This window comes from Nilaparvata lugens, chromosome 1 (assembly GCF_014356525.2).
Source record: "Nilaparvata lugens isolate BPH chromosome 1, ASM1435652v1, whole genome shotgun sequence".
Classification (NCBI taxonomy): domain Eukaryota; kingdom Metazoa; phylum Arthropoda; class Insecta; order Hemiptera; family Delphacidae; genus Nilaparvata; species Nilaparvata lugens.
This window is the reverse complement of record NC_052504.1, coordinates 32,829,463-32,849,543: the sequence shown is the minus strand read 5'-3', so window position 1 is coordinate 32,849,543 and position 20,081 is coordinate 32,829,463. Positions and strand designations below refer to the sequence as shown.

Below are 20,081 nucleotides of genomic sequence, written 5' to 3'. Positions count from 1 at the left end.
AAACAAAATATCTTCAAAGATTAAACGCAAGAATGCTTATCGGCAACTGTGCGCATACTTCGACAAAATAATAGAGCAAACGGCCCAAGTCAAAACTCATTGCCAGAAGCACACTTATTCGAAACAAAGCAATGTCTTTAGAGCTTGTAACTGCTGGATGGTTACACACAGAACATCCAGTCATTTTGTTTTTAGTCAGGGCGTTTAGAATAAAATACATGGGCGGTTATGGAGCAGCACACACTCTTGTTTAATATCAACCGACGGCTGTTGTATGACGCAATGATTATAACAGCTGATTTTTATTTCTGTGTGTGGCCAGCTCACAAATCTTCTACCATAAGGATAACATGTACAGTAAACGTTGAAGGACCGTGGGAAATAGTCCTGAAATCGGATTATAAATTTGATAGGCCATAAACCTGATCCTGAACATAACAAACACAACTAAAAAATCATCAAATTCGGTGCACACATAAATAAGTTATTGAATGTCAAAATTGTAGGCTCGATTTTTATTTATATAGATAGTCTATGATCCCCGATACTTGTTTTTGAATACGCCACTGGCCTAAGTTGACCTTATAAATAATATTATTGTCCAACTAAAACGTAATCCACTCAAGCACGACTAAGAATTAACAATTTCTTATATTTGAGATCAAATTATTATTAATCTTATAATAATTTTCAATCTTGATACAAAAAGATTCAGAAGCTAAGATAATTCAAATTTCGAACCAATTGATAGCGATAGTGGCGGTACCAAGAGTAAACCATAATATTCCGAATTGCCTTCTGGGCGTCAGCTGTTAAATGGCTTCTATATTCTGTTCAGCTGATTTCAGGGTTATAGTTAAAAACCAAACCAACCTGCGAGTCGTGCAAGTTCGTTGTTCGTTTGTAGTTTGGCTGTATTTCCACTCTTTTGTCCCAGGAATACAATAAAACATTATTTTTATATTTTAACTAGTATGAGAGATTCAAGCTTTGGTTATTTTTCTTCTGTGTAATATTCATAAAAAAGTTTAGTTATTTTGAAGATTTGATAAGCTTGTAAATATTATAACGATGCCTGTTTATATCTGTAATAGAAGTACAATTTTGTAATGAAGTCTCTATTAATAAATTCATAATCGTTCAGAATGGGTTGCGAATTTCAGCTTTAATTATATGGACAACTAGATTTAAGTGCCTTGTTGGTAAGTAACTTACTAAAATTACTATATTTTTGAGATCGTTATGTCGGTTTGCTGGCCATTAGTAGCATGCTGAGCCGACATTTTACAATGTTTATGAGTCGGACATTAGAAATTTACTGCACTTTTTTAATCTTGAAAAAATGTATATTCCTATCCAAAATTCATACTAATCATTTTGCACTTTTTTGTAGTTGAATTTGAGGAAATAATATTTTTTATCCCAGGCCCACTGTACGAACAAATTTTTGTTTACGGTTAGTTACTTTTTGCTGTAATCGGATAATAAGGTCTTATCTTATCAAGAGAAACTATCTATATTTACGAATCTAACGGTTCTCAAAATTCAACTCCTTTTCATCGAATATCCAAATAGGCTAGCTATAATAAATTCTAAATTATTTCTAAAGAACATGGTTAATCGGAATCGGAATAATTCATAAAATGGAGTTTTTTATTCCCATACGATTTAATGTCCTGTTCAGTGAAAATATTTCCCCCATGAGATCTAATTGGACTATTCATATTCGTTCGACAGAACTCTGAAAATGAAAATGTCGAATTCTTGCTTGATAATGCTAGAGGTGTGAGGTTTGAAATCTTTCAACTTTACAGTTTCCATGTACTAGGAGTGGTTATTAGAATGGGTAGGGCAGGAGACCGTAAGGGGAATTGCAAATAATCAATCTACTTCACATTGTAAATTATTTACTTTTAAAGAATACCTACAAATTTACTAAAAATCAGTGGATTGATGTTCAATATCAAATAGGATTGTACTTTCTTGTTCAAATTAATTCATTACAAACTTTTCAATTGTTGCTTACATTCAGTATCCAGTAGGTCTATAAGTTTTTGCATAACTTTCCTATGAGTGGATTTTTGATGCATCTGAAAATATTCTTGACTGTGTAGGCTAGGTAAAAATGGATGAAATATTTTTTGTTTCAGATTATAATTAATTGGTGTAATACCCACCATGTCGAACGCCTTGCTGCAGCAGTTTGTGGCTGGACTCAAGTCCAAGAGTCAAGAGACTCGAACAAAAGCAGCCAGGGAACTATATTTATATGTGAGTGTCATTGCATTAAGAATAAATCAATGAATGCATTTCATTCTTCATTCATAAATATGTTTTGAAATATCACAACCACATAAATAATTTTCTTAATAGAATAGCAGCTTATAATTCTCAATATGACTCAATTATTCATTTCAGGTATGATTCATGATCGCAGTAAATATCGAAATCAGTATCATTGTAGAATCATCATTAATTGATTACTGACAACGTGTTTACTATTGAACGTATTGTTATTCGATATTATACCATAGACCGTAGTGCACTACTACGATCGTCAAATCTTTACCTAGACTAGGTGGGAGTTAAAACTTGAAAGTGCAATAGAAAATCATTAATTTCAAAAAAAAGTAGATTGAGTCTTGTTTTCTGAAAAATATTAATTTCACATGTTCCAGGTCAAAACGGAGCTCAGAGAAGTCTCGGCTGAGGAGTTGACAGCATTCATGGACGAATTTAATCATCATATTTTTGAAATGGTTTCTGGCTCAGACGTCAATGAAAAGAAGGGTGGCATCGTTGCTATAGGTAATAATACTATAAGTTTTAGTCAACACTATTTCTTATTTTTTCCAACTTCCTCACAAAAATATTTTTATAACATTTCAGATTCTGTTGATTCATTGAACATTTTTTGTTTACTGTGTTTCGAACATTTCAATTATTATTTTGGAGATGTGAATTTTATGTTTACCTTGAATTAAAATTTTCTGCTATTTAGAATCTATGCCAATTCAGAACTATCATAAATAATTATCAAGTCTTTTTAATGACATTTCATTGTGTTTTTTCCACAGTTTGCCTGATAGTAGCTGACGTTGGAAATATCAACAATAGGATAAGTAGGTTTGCCAACTATCTGAGAAACCTGCTGCCGTCCAATGATCAGGGAGTGATGGAGCTGGCCGCTAACACAGTTGGCAAGCTTGCATTGGTCTCGGGAACTTACTCAGCCGAATACGTCGAATTCGAGGTGAAAAGAGCTTTTGAATGGTTGGGCGGGGATCGGCATGAGGGAAAGAGACACGCAGCGGTAAGACATATTTATACAACTCGACTCATTTTTTGAATTGAAATACAAAGATTGAAATTAATAGCTTCAATTAAAAAATACTCAAACCTTGAAAAAACATTAGTGATAGCATTTCATGTCAGAGTCGGCCTATCCAGTCAATTTCAATAACTCGTGTAACTATGATTGTTTTTCACGAATATTTACATTACATTCACTGTAAAATTTTTGTCAATTAATTTGTGTAACCTATTCAGTACAAAAAGAATTATAGTCATTGCAATAATGGAGTTTTAGAGTCTCATGCACGTTGTACTTCAAACAATGTTTATTAAGCAAACAAGTTTTGTTTAATAAAAGTTGTATTTCAAGTTTCCATATTCTAAGCAAGATATCGGTCAACCTCATTTGAATGCAGATCTCTTGGAACTAACCTGAACAGAATTAGACTAATAATTAGGTATTAAGGTCATTAATATAAATTAATATTATTCAAATCAAAATTTCGTTCAACCTCATTCCAATGCAGATTTCTTAGAACTAACCTGAACAGAATTCGGCTAATAATTAGGTATTGAGGTCATCCATATGAGTAATTAATTATCTTTCGAAAGAAATACAGATTTACTTGATCTAGATGTCGATTCTCATAAATTTGTGATGTGGTGGGGCACTGGATTAGCATGATATCCTGATGGTATTAAATGAGGAGCAGTGAATCTCATTATACAAAATACAAGTAGCTGAGGCTGGTTAAGCAAACTATCCACAGGCATCCTATTAAAGTGAATTGTAACTTTTTATTCACTAGTATCCTTTTTACTCGCCATAAATCCTTCTTAAATCTATCTGTACTTGGCACAATTTCTATTATTTATATGACAATGATTCATAATTTCCAGGTGTTGGTGTTACGGGAATTGGCCTTATCAGTGCCCACATACTTCTTTCAGCAAGTTCAGACATTCTTTGAATTAATTTTCAATGCGATTCATGACCCAAAGCCTTTCATCAGAGAGGGCGCTGTCGAGGCACTGAGGGCAGCTCTTGTCGTCACCGCGCAACGAGAGACAGCTCGCCAAACTCAAAAGCCCACCTGGTTAGTGATCATCACTTTTGCTCAATCATTCAAGTAGGCCTACAACATGAAGTTCAAGTTCGAGTTATCGGTTCAGAAAAAATGTATAGGCTAATTGTGTTCATGAATCAAATGTGCAATTATAATCTTAATAATTATTCATCTATTTATACGGAGCTACTTGATAGTTTTATTTCTAGAAAGAATCACTCATCATATTTTTGATACTTGATAACTGTGTGATTGGCCGACATCGTTTGTGCCATAAAATAAAAGAAATATTACCCACTAGTGATTCATTAAATCAATTAATTTGCTTTTATTAGACCTAAAAGCAAGAGTTGACCAATAACTGGATTTTGGTTAGCTGGTCACTGTTGATGTGCTTGCTCAAAATCATACTGGATATAAAAAAAATCATTTCCGTTCTTAAATTTTTAGAAATGTTTATTTATTTAATCATAGACAATAGATGTTTTAATTAGTTATCTTTATTTCAAGTAATAACTGGCTGCCACCTTTCTTGTGTTGGACGTTGTATTGAGTTATTTTCAATTCTTCCCTAGAGGCTGCAGAAAAATATCAATCCCTAATTCCACACTTATTTGATATCAGCCTCATCTTTGAAAACGTCGTGTGGAATAATATTAGTTCATGCATCATATAAATGCATAATTACTCCATGCTGAATGAATTGATTGTTTCCGCCATCAACTTTCCAAGTTATTAGTGGAAATAGAAACTAGGTAGTTGATAATACCACTGAACAGCTCTTTTTGAAAAAACAACATAAATAGGGGTCTTGAATTTCTTGGAAAACTTCCTACTCACGTGAAAAATTGTGAAGATCTCGATGTTTTTAAGAATGAGTAAAAGAGCTTTTTGATGCGTGGAGTATGTGTAGAGAGAGTTCCCTTGTGTAATTTTTTTATTCTTTTTAGTGTTATGTGCTATAGTGAGGTCCACGTTATGATGGTGTGTCAGTATATCAGTAAATCGTATTCAGTATACGATTGAAAATAATGTTGCTATCCTTTTCTATCATGCAACAAAGCAGATAGCGCTATCTCTTTCTAGCTTTGCAATTTTGTCCGTTTGCCAGAATATTTTATTTTTACTTTTGACAGTGACTGTACAGAAGTAAACAAACAATTCTCATCCGCCATTTTTTTTCATTCTACCAAAATACTTCAGTACATAAGTCGTATAATTGATTTATAATATATTTTTGAATAAATTAAATAATGTTTAAACATTACAGTATGAGAAACACAAATAAAAATACCTGAAATGACATTTTAAAAGTTGATAACCAACCATCCTAAACTTCAACCATGCTTAAGTTAGCCTACCCGTATAGGCTATGCCTACTCGTACCGGTATAAATAATATTGAAATGTTATTTCAGAATTATTTCCATTCAAATTACTTATATTGTGGATAGGACTTATATTTTTCTATTATTTTAAAAAGAAATTGGAATAGAATACCTACCAAATAACTTAATTTCTGTTGTTTTGAAGTTCAGATTGTTGTATCACAGCTTTTTAAATTAGCCTCTATTTCAGATTTGTATAAAAATAAAAATGTGATCCCAGTTATGGAAGCATTTTCGAATCAAATTATGAAAAAAAATTAATTTAATTTAATATTTCATATTTTTAAAAATTTTATTCAATTTAATTTGAGATGAAATTGATTATTATATCAAGGAAATGAGAATTACTATTAGATCAAATTTAATAGGATGAATTGATTAACAGCTGTGTACACTCAGTGGAAAAATGGAGAGACTCGGCAACCTTTTTTTCCTATCTTTCTTTACTGCTATTAAAACGAGGACCTCACTATATACATTTTGACAATTCCCACATTCTAATAAAGAGTTTCTGAGAAGCTTTTAAAAACAAAATCAAACTGTAGTTGAATTATTGATCGAATAACAATCATTAGAATATGGATTATACGTGACATTGCAGAGTATTAAAATCCGTTAAATGTTTGTTCCAGTATTTGATTTGATGCTAAATATATTGACATGTCAGATACTGGTACTGTATACTGGTTCTGTTTACTGGTACTGTATTACTGTAGTACATAGGTAGTGTATTACCCCCACACAGACAATATATCTACTTTGAATGGCTGAGACCGAAATGAAGCGTCTTCTAATTGAGTGTGTTTGTTGATGTCAGGTATTCAAACTGCTATTACGACGCGATGAAAGGCTTTGAGGACATAGTGGCAAAGGGAATTAGCAAGGACGACCGCATCCATGGCTCGATGTTGGTGCTGAATGAGTTATTGCGCTGCAGCAATGTGCAGTGGGAACGCACCTACGAGGGCCTCATGCAGCGTATACAGTGCCAGCCGCCCCAGCCTGTGCCCGTAAGCCACTAATCAAATGAATTTGGTTTGGATTTAATCAAATACATTAGTGTTATATTTTATTTTCAAATCTACTCATTCAATATTTATTCAAATTTATTCGTTGCTCAAAGAAACTATTCTCTCTCAGCAAGTTTACATACTAATAAAATTATCAGAAACATTACTAATAGATTCAATGATAAGTATAGTTTGTTTTTTGCCCACATAATCTTTAGGGTAACCGTCCACTGGAACCGTATTCAACCGATCCGTTCGGCCATTGGATCAGTCGAATCTGCCGGCCGTCAACTCGGCCGAATACGGTCGTCCATTGGAACCGTTTTCGTCAGTCCAGTTCAGTAGTTGGCTGGCTGCCAGAAAGTGAAGTTGCAAGCTTGTTAGTATAGGAAATTATTCTTCTTTGTGTGTTTACAAAGATTTCATCCATCGAATGGATTTCGATGAGATTATGCTACTTGAAAGTACCTACTAATTATCAATTTTATTACATTCCACAATCACATTATCAATATATTATAACACAATTATATCTTCTTTCTAATTCCACATCAGTAGAATTTTCTACATTCTCAACTTGAATTCCGTTTTTTCTCTTAATTTTTTGTTTTAGAAACAAAATAGATTAAGTCATAAACACATTAAAATAACTGTTTAAATTCACAGGCTGTTATTAGACTATTCATTTATTCATATCATACAAAAATCATTATTAAATATTTATTTATTAACTAAATATAAACACAAGTAGAAGTATTTTATCTTAAAAACTTGAAATGATATTGTTTGATGTCTTTGGAGGGTTAATTGAGGATGAACGCTATGACACAATTATTGAGTATGATGATGCGTTGAATTTTCAGCTGTCATTGAAATAGAACAATGCTTGTAAAACATCTTCATGATACAGAACAACTTCAAGAAACAAAAACAAACAAGACTGTGGAACAATTTTAGGTTAGGAACACTAGTTTTTTTCTCAGCTCGCTTAGTTAGTTCGGCCGGATAGAGCCGGAAAATCCCATTCGGGATCGGGGATTCGGGAACGATCCGGGATCGTTCGGACGAGTTCGGTAGTTTTCGGCCGATGCTAGTTCGGACGAAATCGGTTCCAGTGGACGGCCTACCTAAGGCTTTGTGCCTGGATAATGAGATGAATGATTAGGAGAAATATGTGAGACTAACGCTTTGGGTGGGCTCCGAACTACAGGGAAGCGATTTTAAAACTCATAATTGATTTACATGTTATTGATTCGACACAGTATTATTTTTTAGCTGTAAATTTGTACTGTAGCATATGAAAAATACACAGAAGTGAAATTTTAAGTTGTCCTCTCGCGATGCCAACAGGAGAGGACCTTGTGGGGTTGCAGTGAGCTGCAGACACTGAATAAAATAAAACAATAAATTTTGCTCCTTTTTCACAAATAGAATACAACTAGATTATAAATTTCAATAAAATCAATTTGAATAATATTCAATTTCATAAAAACAAAATAAATATGAATGTAAATGAGTTTTCTATCTTCCACATATATCGATATCAAACACAATAGTTTTTAATGCAGCTATCTTTACTAATTTTATCTTATCTATTGTTCCATGATGTTGTATGATTCTTTAATTTACAATTTCAATTCATTTATTGAAAATAGAAGTTCAATAAAACAGTATTCATATTATAATTGGAATCCCTCCAGCTATAGCTACCGTAAAAAGAATCATATTATTCATTAACAAAAATAATGATACATTCAACTTAAGGAATAATCCATATAATTTGCGTCCCTCTAATCCAATACAATTTGACATTGACTTTATCAGCTTAAGTGTATGTAGACGTCAGTTTGAATATCAGTGCTACTTGATTAGTCCCAATTGAATTCATTATTAATATAATTACAAAATCCATAATGAATCTTATACTGGATTGGATTAAGATAAATGTTTATTTCAAATTATCTATCTCCATTATGTAGTATTGCAATCTTGTGTTATAAATTTTAAAAATGATTTGTCATAGCTTTCTTTTTCCTGTCTTTTTGAATTTGTCATTTGCTTTTAATTTTATTACTTTGTCTTATCGTTTGTAAAGATTGAGATGTGACCTACTTCCGTAATTGTATTTATTTTAGTGGTTTGAATAAGCTCTATTTTCTTTTCTATTGACATGTTTGCTGTAACCTAGTTGTTCAAACTCACTGCCGGCGCACAAGTTGTTCTTTGCTTGAAGTGCCATTTTTAAATTTAGAATATTTATTTTATTAATCTGTATTATTTTATGGCAAATAAATGAATTTGAATTTGAGTGATATTTAAAAAATAATGTATTCTAATTTACTAGGCTGGAATATATGACCAACAAAGTAGAGTGTAAAATTCATGAATAATACATAATAACTCATACATAATATAAATACTTATCCTATATTATTATTAGACGATTGCCTGTCTGACTAAACCATTATGAAATTGCTTATTTACTCTGAAATCCAACACCACGTCTCAATCATTAATCGACATTGATCAGCATAATAAGTTCTACAAGTAATAACTCTATACTAATAGGAGCATGATTTGTTTGCACAGGACTCGGTGAGCCTGCTGCCGCGACTGAAGTCGCCGCTGGTGAGCAAGTCGCGCAGCCACGTGAGCCTGGTGCGACGCGGCGTGGTGTCGGGCGCGACTGCGACTGCGGCCGCAGAGGGCAAGGAGCAGGCCTTCTATGAGAGTGCCGCCTGCCGCGCCCTGGTCGCCGACAACCTCTCTAAGATCTGCTACTCGGTGCTCAACCAGCGCCAGTCGCGCAGTCCGCACATCCAGCACACTTTGCTCACCATCCTGCCCCGCCTAGCCGCCTTCAACCGCGACAAGTTTGTGCAGCTCGTTTCCATCAGGTTTGTTCCATTACAATATAATAATCGTTGAATAATTACATTAAACTCTTCAGCAAAGTTAAGCATGTGCGTTGGACAAGCTTAGCTTTGCTGATGCATGTATTTAAAATTCATCCAAAGGTGCATTTTCGTTTGTGCGTAAACTTCCGCAGTCGACGACGACAAGCATTGTTGACATTCATGTTGTCCAAATTTCAAGTGTGCTAAAACAGCTGATCAAATAACTTTTCATTATTTGTGTTTATGATTCAAGAATCAAAACATTTCTAATCAACATATTGGCATTTAAAAGTATAAAAAAGTATTAACTCAACCTCCCCCCATTAAAACATAATCTTTTAGGTTATTTAGACAAATTGAAATCTACCCAATCTGAGATCGGCACCCTGTCGTGGTCGACGACGGCATTTACGCATAAACGAAAACCCAGCTTTAAGCCTGAGCCAGAGTAGGTCCACTCACTTTCATCCTTCCCATTACTCACACAAGAGTCTGCATCATTCTTAGAAAAATCTCTTTACGTGCCTTTTTAAGCTATCCAAGTTGTATTTTCCCCCAGTGGATTGGTTGAACAATAACTGTATGAGAAATTAAGTACAGTTTTTATTCGACTTTGGGAAAGATTAAAGTTTTTGTTACCGAATGAAAATAATTGTCGATGGGAGGTTTAAATTACAGATTTCTTGATAGAAAGAGTTTATTCATGAATAATAATATCTTGATTCTTTGTTGATAATTTGATACCCCTTCGAATCATAGTAATATTACTGGCCCCACTTGATCAATTGAATTTGAGTGATATTCGCGCGTATAGTTCAAGGAATTAGCTGTTGTTCAGTTCTTTGATGGTATTTGAATTATTCTGAGAAACCGATTGTTACTTGAATGGGTAGCTCCTTATACATTTCTACCCGTTTTATCGTATTTTAATTCAATCTTAATCATTATAAACAATTTTGGAGATACTAATAATGTCATGTTTTATTTATTTCAGACACTTCAACGCAAATAGTGATACTATGACAAGCTGCCTGATGGAGAGCATGAACTACCTGCTGGCGACACTGCAGGGCCGCGAGCGAGCCGATAGAGCTCTGGCGTTCACTACCATTGGTCTCATAGCTGTAGCTGTGGAACACCATATTCAGCCCTTTCTTCCCAAAATAATGGAGGCCATACGAACATCTCTCCCGGCCAAGGTTGGTAAATCGATAATAATTATCTATCATAATATCCATCATATTAACATAACTATCACATTATCTGTTATAATAGATAATGTGTGGCATTATGTATCGAGTCAAGTTTGACATAGATTCATTATTATGTATCTAGTTATGTCTGGCATAAATTCATTATTATGTACCGATTATCATTGTATAGATTCATCATTATGGATCAAACAAGATTCACATCGAAATGAAGTTTTAAGTTTTCTTCTTAACTTGAGATTACTAATGCCGGCTGCACGCGCAACGGTCAATTCGAAGGCCTGCCTCCAGGAGCCTGGCCTGAAGAATGAAAATAATAGATAAGCCAACATCTTCAATCAATCCACTATAAAATTGCAGAACAATAAAGAGAATTTCATTCTTTAGAATAGGTAAACCCTAAAACTAAAATACTTTCGTTTAAATCTAATATGTTGATTTTCTAGATTTATAGATTCAATTCAGAAAAACAATTTATCGTTTTCTGTTTCCACATCATTTTTTTGTATTCAATATACCAATACTTTATATTGATTCCAGTATTATGTAACAATCTATTCTTTAAAAAATTCTCTTATTTCAACTATAAGTCCATTTATTGAAAATAGTTTGAATTTCTACTCTTCCTGTGCATTTTAACTGGCTAACCACATGCTGAAAGTGTAAATTAAGACCAACCTGTATGAAATTGATACCATGCTATCCATCTAACCTCTAACGTACATTTCCAGTATTATTTGTTCAAACATCAATGATATACGCACACAATCATTAAATGATTGGAAATTGAAAAATATACAGACAGCCCTTAGTAATTAATTTCAGAATTTTTGTTAAGAAATTAGTCCAAAACGAACAAATCAAATTATATTCTGATTTGCATTGTATTACATTTTTTTAAAGGTTTAATTGTCTTTCCTATTTATTAACTAATTCAGTGTTTATAAAATTCAATGTTCTTAAATATTTATTTGCAAATTCAGTTATGTTTTAGCTTCATCGTATTCTTCCATTAGCTAATTAATATATCATCCCATTCATCAAGGTCTTAACAATACAAATTTCTTCACAATACGAAGGTCATTATACACATTTTAGCAGTACGATTTATAATTTAATGAAATTGTAATTATTGAATGATATTGTTGAACAGGAAACGCCGAGCAAGAAGCGCTTGTCAGGCCTGGAGCCGAGTGTGCTGGTGTGCGTGACGCTGCTCAGCCACGCGGTGAAGCAGCTGATGCAGAACGACGTGCACCAGCTGTTGGAGCCCATGCTGGCCACTGGCCTCAGTCCCGCACTCACCACCGCACTCAGGGAGCTCGCCGCCAACATTCCTCAGCTCAAGCGCGACATCTCCGAAGGTCCGATTGAACAATCAATCTATAATATAATTAGGGAAAGAATTGGCTTATACACGTACGGGATAGGAAATTCACGAATGAATGCAAGACGAATCATCACTGTGTGAACTACTGGACTGATTAACTTGAAATTCTGCATTTATATTCTTAGTCTACCGTGGATGGTTTTGGTACTATTCTAAATTCTACAAGATTTCATTAGGTCAAGTTTCCAGTTTGTCAAGTTTTTAATTAGACCCTTGCGGAGCATGTGTTACCTGCTAGATTTCCTGGACCTTGTAAAGGACAGCAGCAGTTGGTTTGCCTAACTAACATACTTGGAACACTCAATAAGCTTCGGTTGACGTGTGAGGTTCTTTGAACCTTTGGATCTTTGAATCCGTTATATTTTATTTCAAAAACATAAACATAAACATACCTGCTAGTCATCAATAATTTAATTCAATTCAACACGAAATAAACAAAAGAAAACAAAACACAAAACAGTACAATCAAAATACATATGTCTAATAATACTAATACAAAAGAATAGGCTTCATGGTGGGGTGTGCTGAATAGAAAGAAAAGAGGAAAAATAACCAACTATGGTTTTCCATGTAATAGGCTGACAGAGGGTATAGAAGTAAGGAATGGAGGGTGAAGTGGAGCGAGCTCCCGTGCAAACTGTCATCAGTCCTTGTCAGTAAAATCATTGCTTACAGTTCAAAGTGAATCTGACGATAGGTAGATTGGGGTGAGAGAAGGTTTGTTTTGTACCGTATTTTATTTCAGTCCAATCGTTTGGTGAAAAAGGGTCTCTAATGACATTAGAATAGATAGATTGTACGTCAAGCTGGTTCGAATTAATTGAAGAGGTTAGTTACCTTCTCCAGATGAAGACTAAGATGGAGTATATTATTCTGTTCTGGTATGAATAGATATATGACTAGGATAGTATATTCGTATTAAAACTTTCAGATTTATTTCAACTTTGCCTATTCTGTATTGCAGGCCTTCTGAAAATGCTGTCTCAAGTTCTAATGCAGAAGCATTTGCGCCACCCGGGGATGCCAACTCACATTCCATCTGCGTCGTCATCTCTCCACATGCCAGTCGATGCTCAAGATGTCCCTTCAATTGTTCTGGCCCTCAGGATCCTTGGAAGCTTCAATTTTGACGGTAAAAATATGTTTGAAATAGAATCGCTTAGTACTAGTAGTATCCTATTGGTTCCCCTCTGTCATTTGCAATCGTAAAACTTTTTATTATGCAATTTGTATAGTATTTTGACGATAATTGAAATGCATATTAAACATATTTCCCCATAGTTAAATCCTTATAGTGAAGTTATCGTTTTAATTCAAGTTAGTTTATTCTCATTCTTGTCACATGATGCTGTTGGTTGTCACACTTTTTAATTGCATAAACTATGCAATTTTGTTGGACATTGTAAGATTATTCAAATGCGTATTGAAAATACTAGTTTTTTCACCAGGTAGAAGTCATAGTAAATCTGAAGTTCAAATCATTCAAATGAGTCTAGTTTCATGTTAACCACATATTTCTATATTGATGGAGTAAGCTCAAACAGCAAATTAATTATTCGTCAAATTATTTCAAAAACTTCAGATTTAACATTATTTACAAAAAGTCATTAATAGTAATTTTTTTTACATTCTTCAAATTTAAAATAGAAGTTCATAAAACATGAATAGAAGATCATAAAAATGAATGCTCATCGTAGATTTGTAGAGCTTTGTTTTCTCTTCAATTTGATGTATTATTTCACTACTTAATGTTTTTCTTCTATTGTTATAGCAGATTCAATGTGGGGGGTGAAATTTTAATTTTCTAACGATTTCTCACTTGACAATGAAATTTGAGTCTGGAAAATCTGGTACACAATTTTTGACTTTGTAGCTTAATGAAGACTAGTTGGGAGGTAAACATAACAAAAATACGCATCTCTAGCCCGTCTATTGAAGGTGTGGAACTGCTAAGTTGACACTTGTTGCAGAGGTGAAAATTTCACCCCCCCCCCACATTGAGTCTGCTATAACAATAGAAGGAAAACATTAAGTAGTGAAATAATACATCAAATTGAAGAGAAAACAAAGCTCTACAAATCTACGATGAGCATTGATTTTTACGATGCATTGTTGGAGAGTTGTAGGCCCTGAAACATCAAAAAATAGGATTAAAAGCTGTTTTTTTTAAAACAATTTTACACTTTTAAGAGAGAATATCTTGAAAACTGTTTGAGATATCACAAATCACAACAGAACAAATATTGTAGAGAATTTATCAAGCTTCATTTCTGAATAGTTAGTCATGTCGGTTGAACGCATTTTTCTCAAGATATGAGCGTGTAAGCAAAACATTGAAAAATGCAACTTTTAAACCACCCTCATCCCTCATTCCTTTAGCACAAGGGGTAGGGATGGGAACTTTTGATATGTTCACCCCCTAACTGGTCCCAACAAAGCTGCGTAAAAAATTGTGTTCAAAACATTCTCTCCAAATATTTCTCTCTAAAATTCCTTTGTCAATTAGTCTATTTTTGCAAAACTGAAGATCTCTCACTCAACACTGAAGCTGCTGCAACAGTCGTGGGGATGTGCGTAAATATGTTCAATTTAGGATTTGATGCTCTGCAAGATCATGATCATCATGGATTTTTCCCATCGATATTCAAAAAGTTATAACAGCAAAAATAGCAAAAAATTGAAGGAAAATGTTTTTTTTTTCAAAAATGTTACATCTTTTACATCAGATATCTCGAAAAGTGAAAGAGATATAGAAAAAGTTGTCAGATCAATATTGTAGGAAATTATGTAAGCTTTAATCTCTTATAGAATAGTTATGTCTGTAAAATGCATAATTTTCGAGTTATATGCGAGAAACCAAAAAATGGCACCTTTGATAAAACAACCCCCCACCCACTCAGCAAAGGGGGTAGGGGTGGGGACTTTCGATATGTTTACCTCCTCACTACCCTAAATAGAACTGCGGAGTCAAAAATTGTCTTCCAAACTTTTCCCTCTATAACACTTCGTTGACTGGGCTATACTATTTTTTTATAAAACTATTGTATCAACTCTCCAACGAGGAGGAAGCAGTCAACCATAATTAATTGGACCATTGGACCAAAGAATTTATAAAGATTTGAATGCCTCTCGAGCATGGAAAGCATGTCATTCTTCTCTATAGTGAGTTCCTTGTTATAATGGCAGTGAAGAAAGATAGGAGAAAAACTTTGCCAAGTCTCTCCATTTTACAACTGAGTGTACACAGCTGTTACTAAATTCATCCCATTAAATTTGATCTAAAAATAATTATCATTTCCTCAATAAAATAATCAATTTAATGTCAAATTAATCAAGAAAATATATTTTTTCATAATTTGATTCAAAAATTTGCTTCTATAACTGAGATCAGATTTTTATTTTTATACAAACCTGAAATGGCGGCTATTTTAAAAAGCTGTGATACAGCAATCTGAATTTCAAAACAACAGAAATTTAGTTATTTGGTAGTTATTCTATTCCAATTTCTTTAAAAAATTATAGAAGAATATAAATGCTTTTTAATATAAGTAATTTCATTGGAAATAATTCTGAAATAAACTTTCAATTATTTTTCATACCGGAACCGGTACAAGTAGGTCTAACAATACAGGTCTAACACTAAACGTGTAGGCTAACTGAAGCATGGATAAAGTCTAGGATGGTTAGTTATCAACTTTTGTATAATCGACAGAGGCTGGCTCAAACAGCAATCTGGTTTGTGGACTGTATCATTAATTCTATCGAGAACTTTTGAGTTGTCTGGCGTCGGGTGGCAAGTTGAACAATTAAAATGGCTAAGTGCACAATAACATAGGCCTACCTTCATGTCCAAATCCTCCTTGCTTCCAGGATCCCGGGTCCAGATCACGATACGAGACGAGACGACACTTGTAATAAATCACAATAAATCAATAAATCACTTTGCAAAAATCGACATTACGAGAAGTGAGCTGTTCGGTTGGCTGGCAAACGGCAACTGGCCACAATTATGCTTCGCGCATCACCGTATAATTGCCCCCTCCACCACACAACGCCAGACAAAGGGGAACATTCATATAACGTCCGAACATTCCGCCCACCTTGGAAGAACTTCCAATAACAAAGAAAAAACCCCTATAACGAACCCTACTAGGGAAACTAGGAAAAAAAGGAAAATATCTTCACTCCTCAGGGGCCCTTGAGGAGACTTAAAAAAAAGGAGTAGGAGGAAGATTGTTGCATTGGCGCCACAACGCTGGACTGGCAAGTTCGTGTCGATAAGTGGAGAAAGACTTATACGTCGTCTAGCTGTAACAGTAACTGGAACGGTTACTTTTTTCAAAGGATACTTGCAGTTATTTGCATTGATTATTGTCGTTACTTCGTTATTAATAGCAGATATTGTTTGTTCCAATGAGTATCGATACGGTATTATTAGCCTTGTAACCGATCATTTCTACCGAGCATAGTTGAAATGCTGGCTTGGCTTGTATGATTAGATAAGTATCCTATTGTTCGCCAGCCATTGTTCGCCAGCCAGCCATTGTTCGCCAGCCAGCCATTGTTCGTTCCATTGTGTCGCCTGCTCTCGTGTTTTCCCTCTTATTCTTGTTTGGTTCTTTGTCTCACTCTCTCTCTCGAAGAGCGCTCACTGTTATCGCCTCACGATGGGTGTTATCGAAGATTTGACATTTCAAAGAGATGCATTAATTCGTAAAATAAAACGGATTAATGAAATTGCCGAAGCTGTTGAAAAAGATCCGAAAAATAAAAAAATGAAGAATTTATTGAAAGTTATGGGTGAGCATATCGATCACCACCAGGTGGAGTTCAATGACATAATAGATAAGATGCAGAGCTACTATAACAAACAAAATCCTCGATTGGAAACAAGTGACCTTGAAAATTTGATGAGCCAATTTGATGACACTTTTTTAATGTCAAGGCTATTCTCGAAAGCTTACCATCCACTCAAACAAATTTGAATATTAGTTCTTCCAATGTAGCTTCTTCACCTACAACTGGAAATATCTCGTCAGTAGCCCTACCTAAGCTTCCTTTTTTATTTTTCGGATCTTTTTCAACAGCTTCGGCAATTTCATTAATCCGTTTTATTTTACGAATTAATGCATCTCTTTGAAATGTCAAATCTTCGATAACACCCATCGTGAGGCGATAACAGTGAGCGCTCTTCGAGAGAGAGAGTGAGACAAAGAACCAAACAAGAATAAGAGGGAAAACACGAGAGCAGGCGACACAATGGAACGAACAATGGCTGGCTGGCGAACAATGGCTGGCGAACAATAGGATACTTATCTAATCATACAAGCCAAGCCAGCATTTCAACTATGCTCGGTAGAAATGATCGGTTACAAGGCTAATAATACCGTATCGATACTCATTGGAACAAACAATATCTGCTATTAATAACGAAGTAACGACAATAATCAATGCAAATAACTGCAAGTATCCTTTGAAAAAAGTAACCGTTCCAGTTACTGTTACAGCTAGACGACGTATAAGTCTTTCTCCACTTATCGACACGAACTTGCCAGTCCAGCGTTGTGGCGCCAATGCAACAATCTTACGCAATAATACTACGACACAATTATTTACGAAAATATTACTTGTTCTACTCAATTTCCAACTTAAATTGAGCCCAAATTTCTTAAGAATACCACAATTAAAGCGTATATTCATCTACGACGACAAAAACAAGCCATATACACAGAACAAACCAAGAATAAAATAGGCATAAAAAACGACAAACCTATTAGACGATATTTCAAACTTATGTCCTATTCAAATTCGATGAACAAATCAATTCCGGACGGTTGGACCATTGTATAATCGACAGAGGCTGGCTCAAACAGCAATCTGGTTTGTGGACTGTATCATTAATTCCATCGAGAACTTTTGAGTTGTCTGGCGTCGGGTGGCAAGTTGAACAATTAAAATGGCTAAGTGCACAATAACATAGGCCTACCTTCATGTCCAAATCCTCCTTGCTTCCAGGATCCCGGGTCCAGATCACGATACGAGACGAGACGACACTTGTAATAAATCACAATAAATCAATAAATCACTTTGCAAAAATCGACATTACGAGAAGTGAGCTGTTCGGTTGGCTGGCAAACGGCAACTGGCCACAATTATGCTTCGCGCATCACCGTATAATTGCCCCCTCCACCACACAACGCCAGACAAAGGGGAACATTCATATAACGTCCGAACAACTTTTAAAATGTCATTTCAGGTATTTTAATTTGTGTTTCTCATACGGTGATGTCTAAAAATTATTTCGTTGTTTCAAAAATACATTTTAAAATCAGTTATACGTCTTGTGTACTAAAGTATTTTGATGGAATGAAGAAAAAGAATGGCGGCTGAGAATTGTTAGTCTACTTTTGTACAGTCACTGACAAAAGTAAAAATAAAATATTCTGGCAAACTGACAACATTTCAAAGCGAGAGAGAGATAGCGCTATCTGTTTTGTTGTATGATAGAAAAGGACAGCAACAGTATTGTGAATTGTACACTGTCATTATAACGTGGACCTCACTATAGTACAATTCCTCTTTCTCAAAAATTTCTTCTCAAGGATATGGTGCTAAATTCCAAAATTGCACTTTCAAATTGAAACAGGTGAAATGTGATTAATAATGATAGAAATACTCTATGTATATTGATGCATTTATGTGCAAACATTGTATTGATTGATGTGATGTGATGTTGGTAGGTCACTCACTACTGCAGTTTGTGCGTCGCTGTGCCGAGCACTTTTTGACCAGCGAGCAGCAGGAGGTGCGCCTGGAGGCGGTGCGCACATGCAGCCGCCTGCTGCGACTGGCCATCGAGAGCCAGGCCAGGGGCGGCACTGGAGGCGGGGGCAGCAGTCAACACTCGCACACCGTCACCAACACGGTAGCTGACGTGCTCAGCAAGCTGCTTGTCGTCGGCATCACCGATACAGGTCAATACGACTAACATATGATAAAGGCATTTCTAAATTTACAATACTGCTGGTATTCAGTACCATGAATATTTCAGTATCTATTGTATTGGAAAGACTTACAGTTACAAAAGCACAAAATATATTTAGTTTACACGTTCTTAAAAATCTAAAAAACTATTATATTTCTCCATGAAATTAATTTATCATGTTAATGTGTTTATATATACATTTATACTATACATTTTATATACTATACGTTTAACTATACATTATCTATAATTTATTATTATATTGATAAACTTATTTGTTCATTATTTAAATTTAATTTTTCCGTTTATAGGCTGTTTGTTCATTAATTCTTTTGTTTATTTGTATGGTTACAAGTGGAAGAATATTACAGAATCTAACATCTAAAAGAGATTTTCAAAGTTCTAAAAAATTGCATTAAACTCCACATAGATCATATTCTATCAGGAATGATGAGTTGACCAGTCATCTTGAATCCACAACACTTGAATGGAAATTTAAAATAGGATTAATACAGTCATTGATCTACAGCAATAGTAAAGTACTTTCAAGAATCATATTCAAGTATAAATCACCTTCAACATGAATTTGTTCGTTTTCAATTCATTATGATTGTCTTGTTTTTGGAATAGATAGTGAATAGACACGGCCATTGTTTGGATGAATTCTTCCCATTTTATAGGCCAATTTACACTTTCGTGAGTGTGAACTCATGTAACACATTTTAATTAGCCTATTAATATGAAATTCTTGTTATAAAATGTCTCTTGATTTATATATCAATAAATTCATAGCTCTTATACTTTCACGTACAATAATTTAGTGAATGATTGATTCTTAAC

The 20,081-nt window shown here is 34.4% G+C and overlaps 1 protein-coding gene across 1 annotated transcript; it reads left to right on the top strand.

The window, feature by feature from the left end:
* Positions 1 to 858: 858 nt before the first annotated feature.
* Positions 859 to 19,244, top strand: LOC120350355 (serine/threonine-protein kinase mTOR-like). Its single transcript, XM_039423323.1, has 11 exons — positions 859 to 1,202; positions 2,151 to 2,271; positions 2,679 to 2,808; positions 3,078 to 3,313; positions 4,195 to 4,391; positions 6,566 to 6,758; positions 9,348 to 9,655; positions 10,650 to 10,854; positions 12,020 to 12,230; positions 13,221 to 13,388; positions 18,997 to 19,244. The coding sequence occupies exons 2-11, from the start codon at positions 2,179 to 2,181 to the stop codon at positions 19,242 to 19,244; spliced, it is 1,989 nt and encodes a 662-aa protein (XP_039279257.1). The 5' UTR covers positions 859 to 1,202; positions 2,151 to 2,178.
* The last annotated feature ends 837 nt before the right edge of the window (positions 19,245 to 20,081 follow it).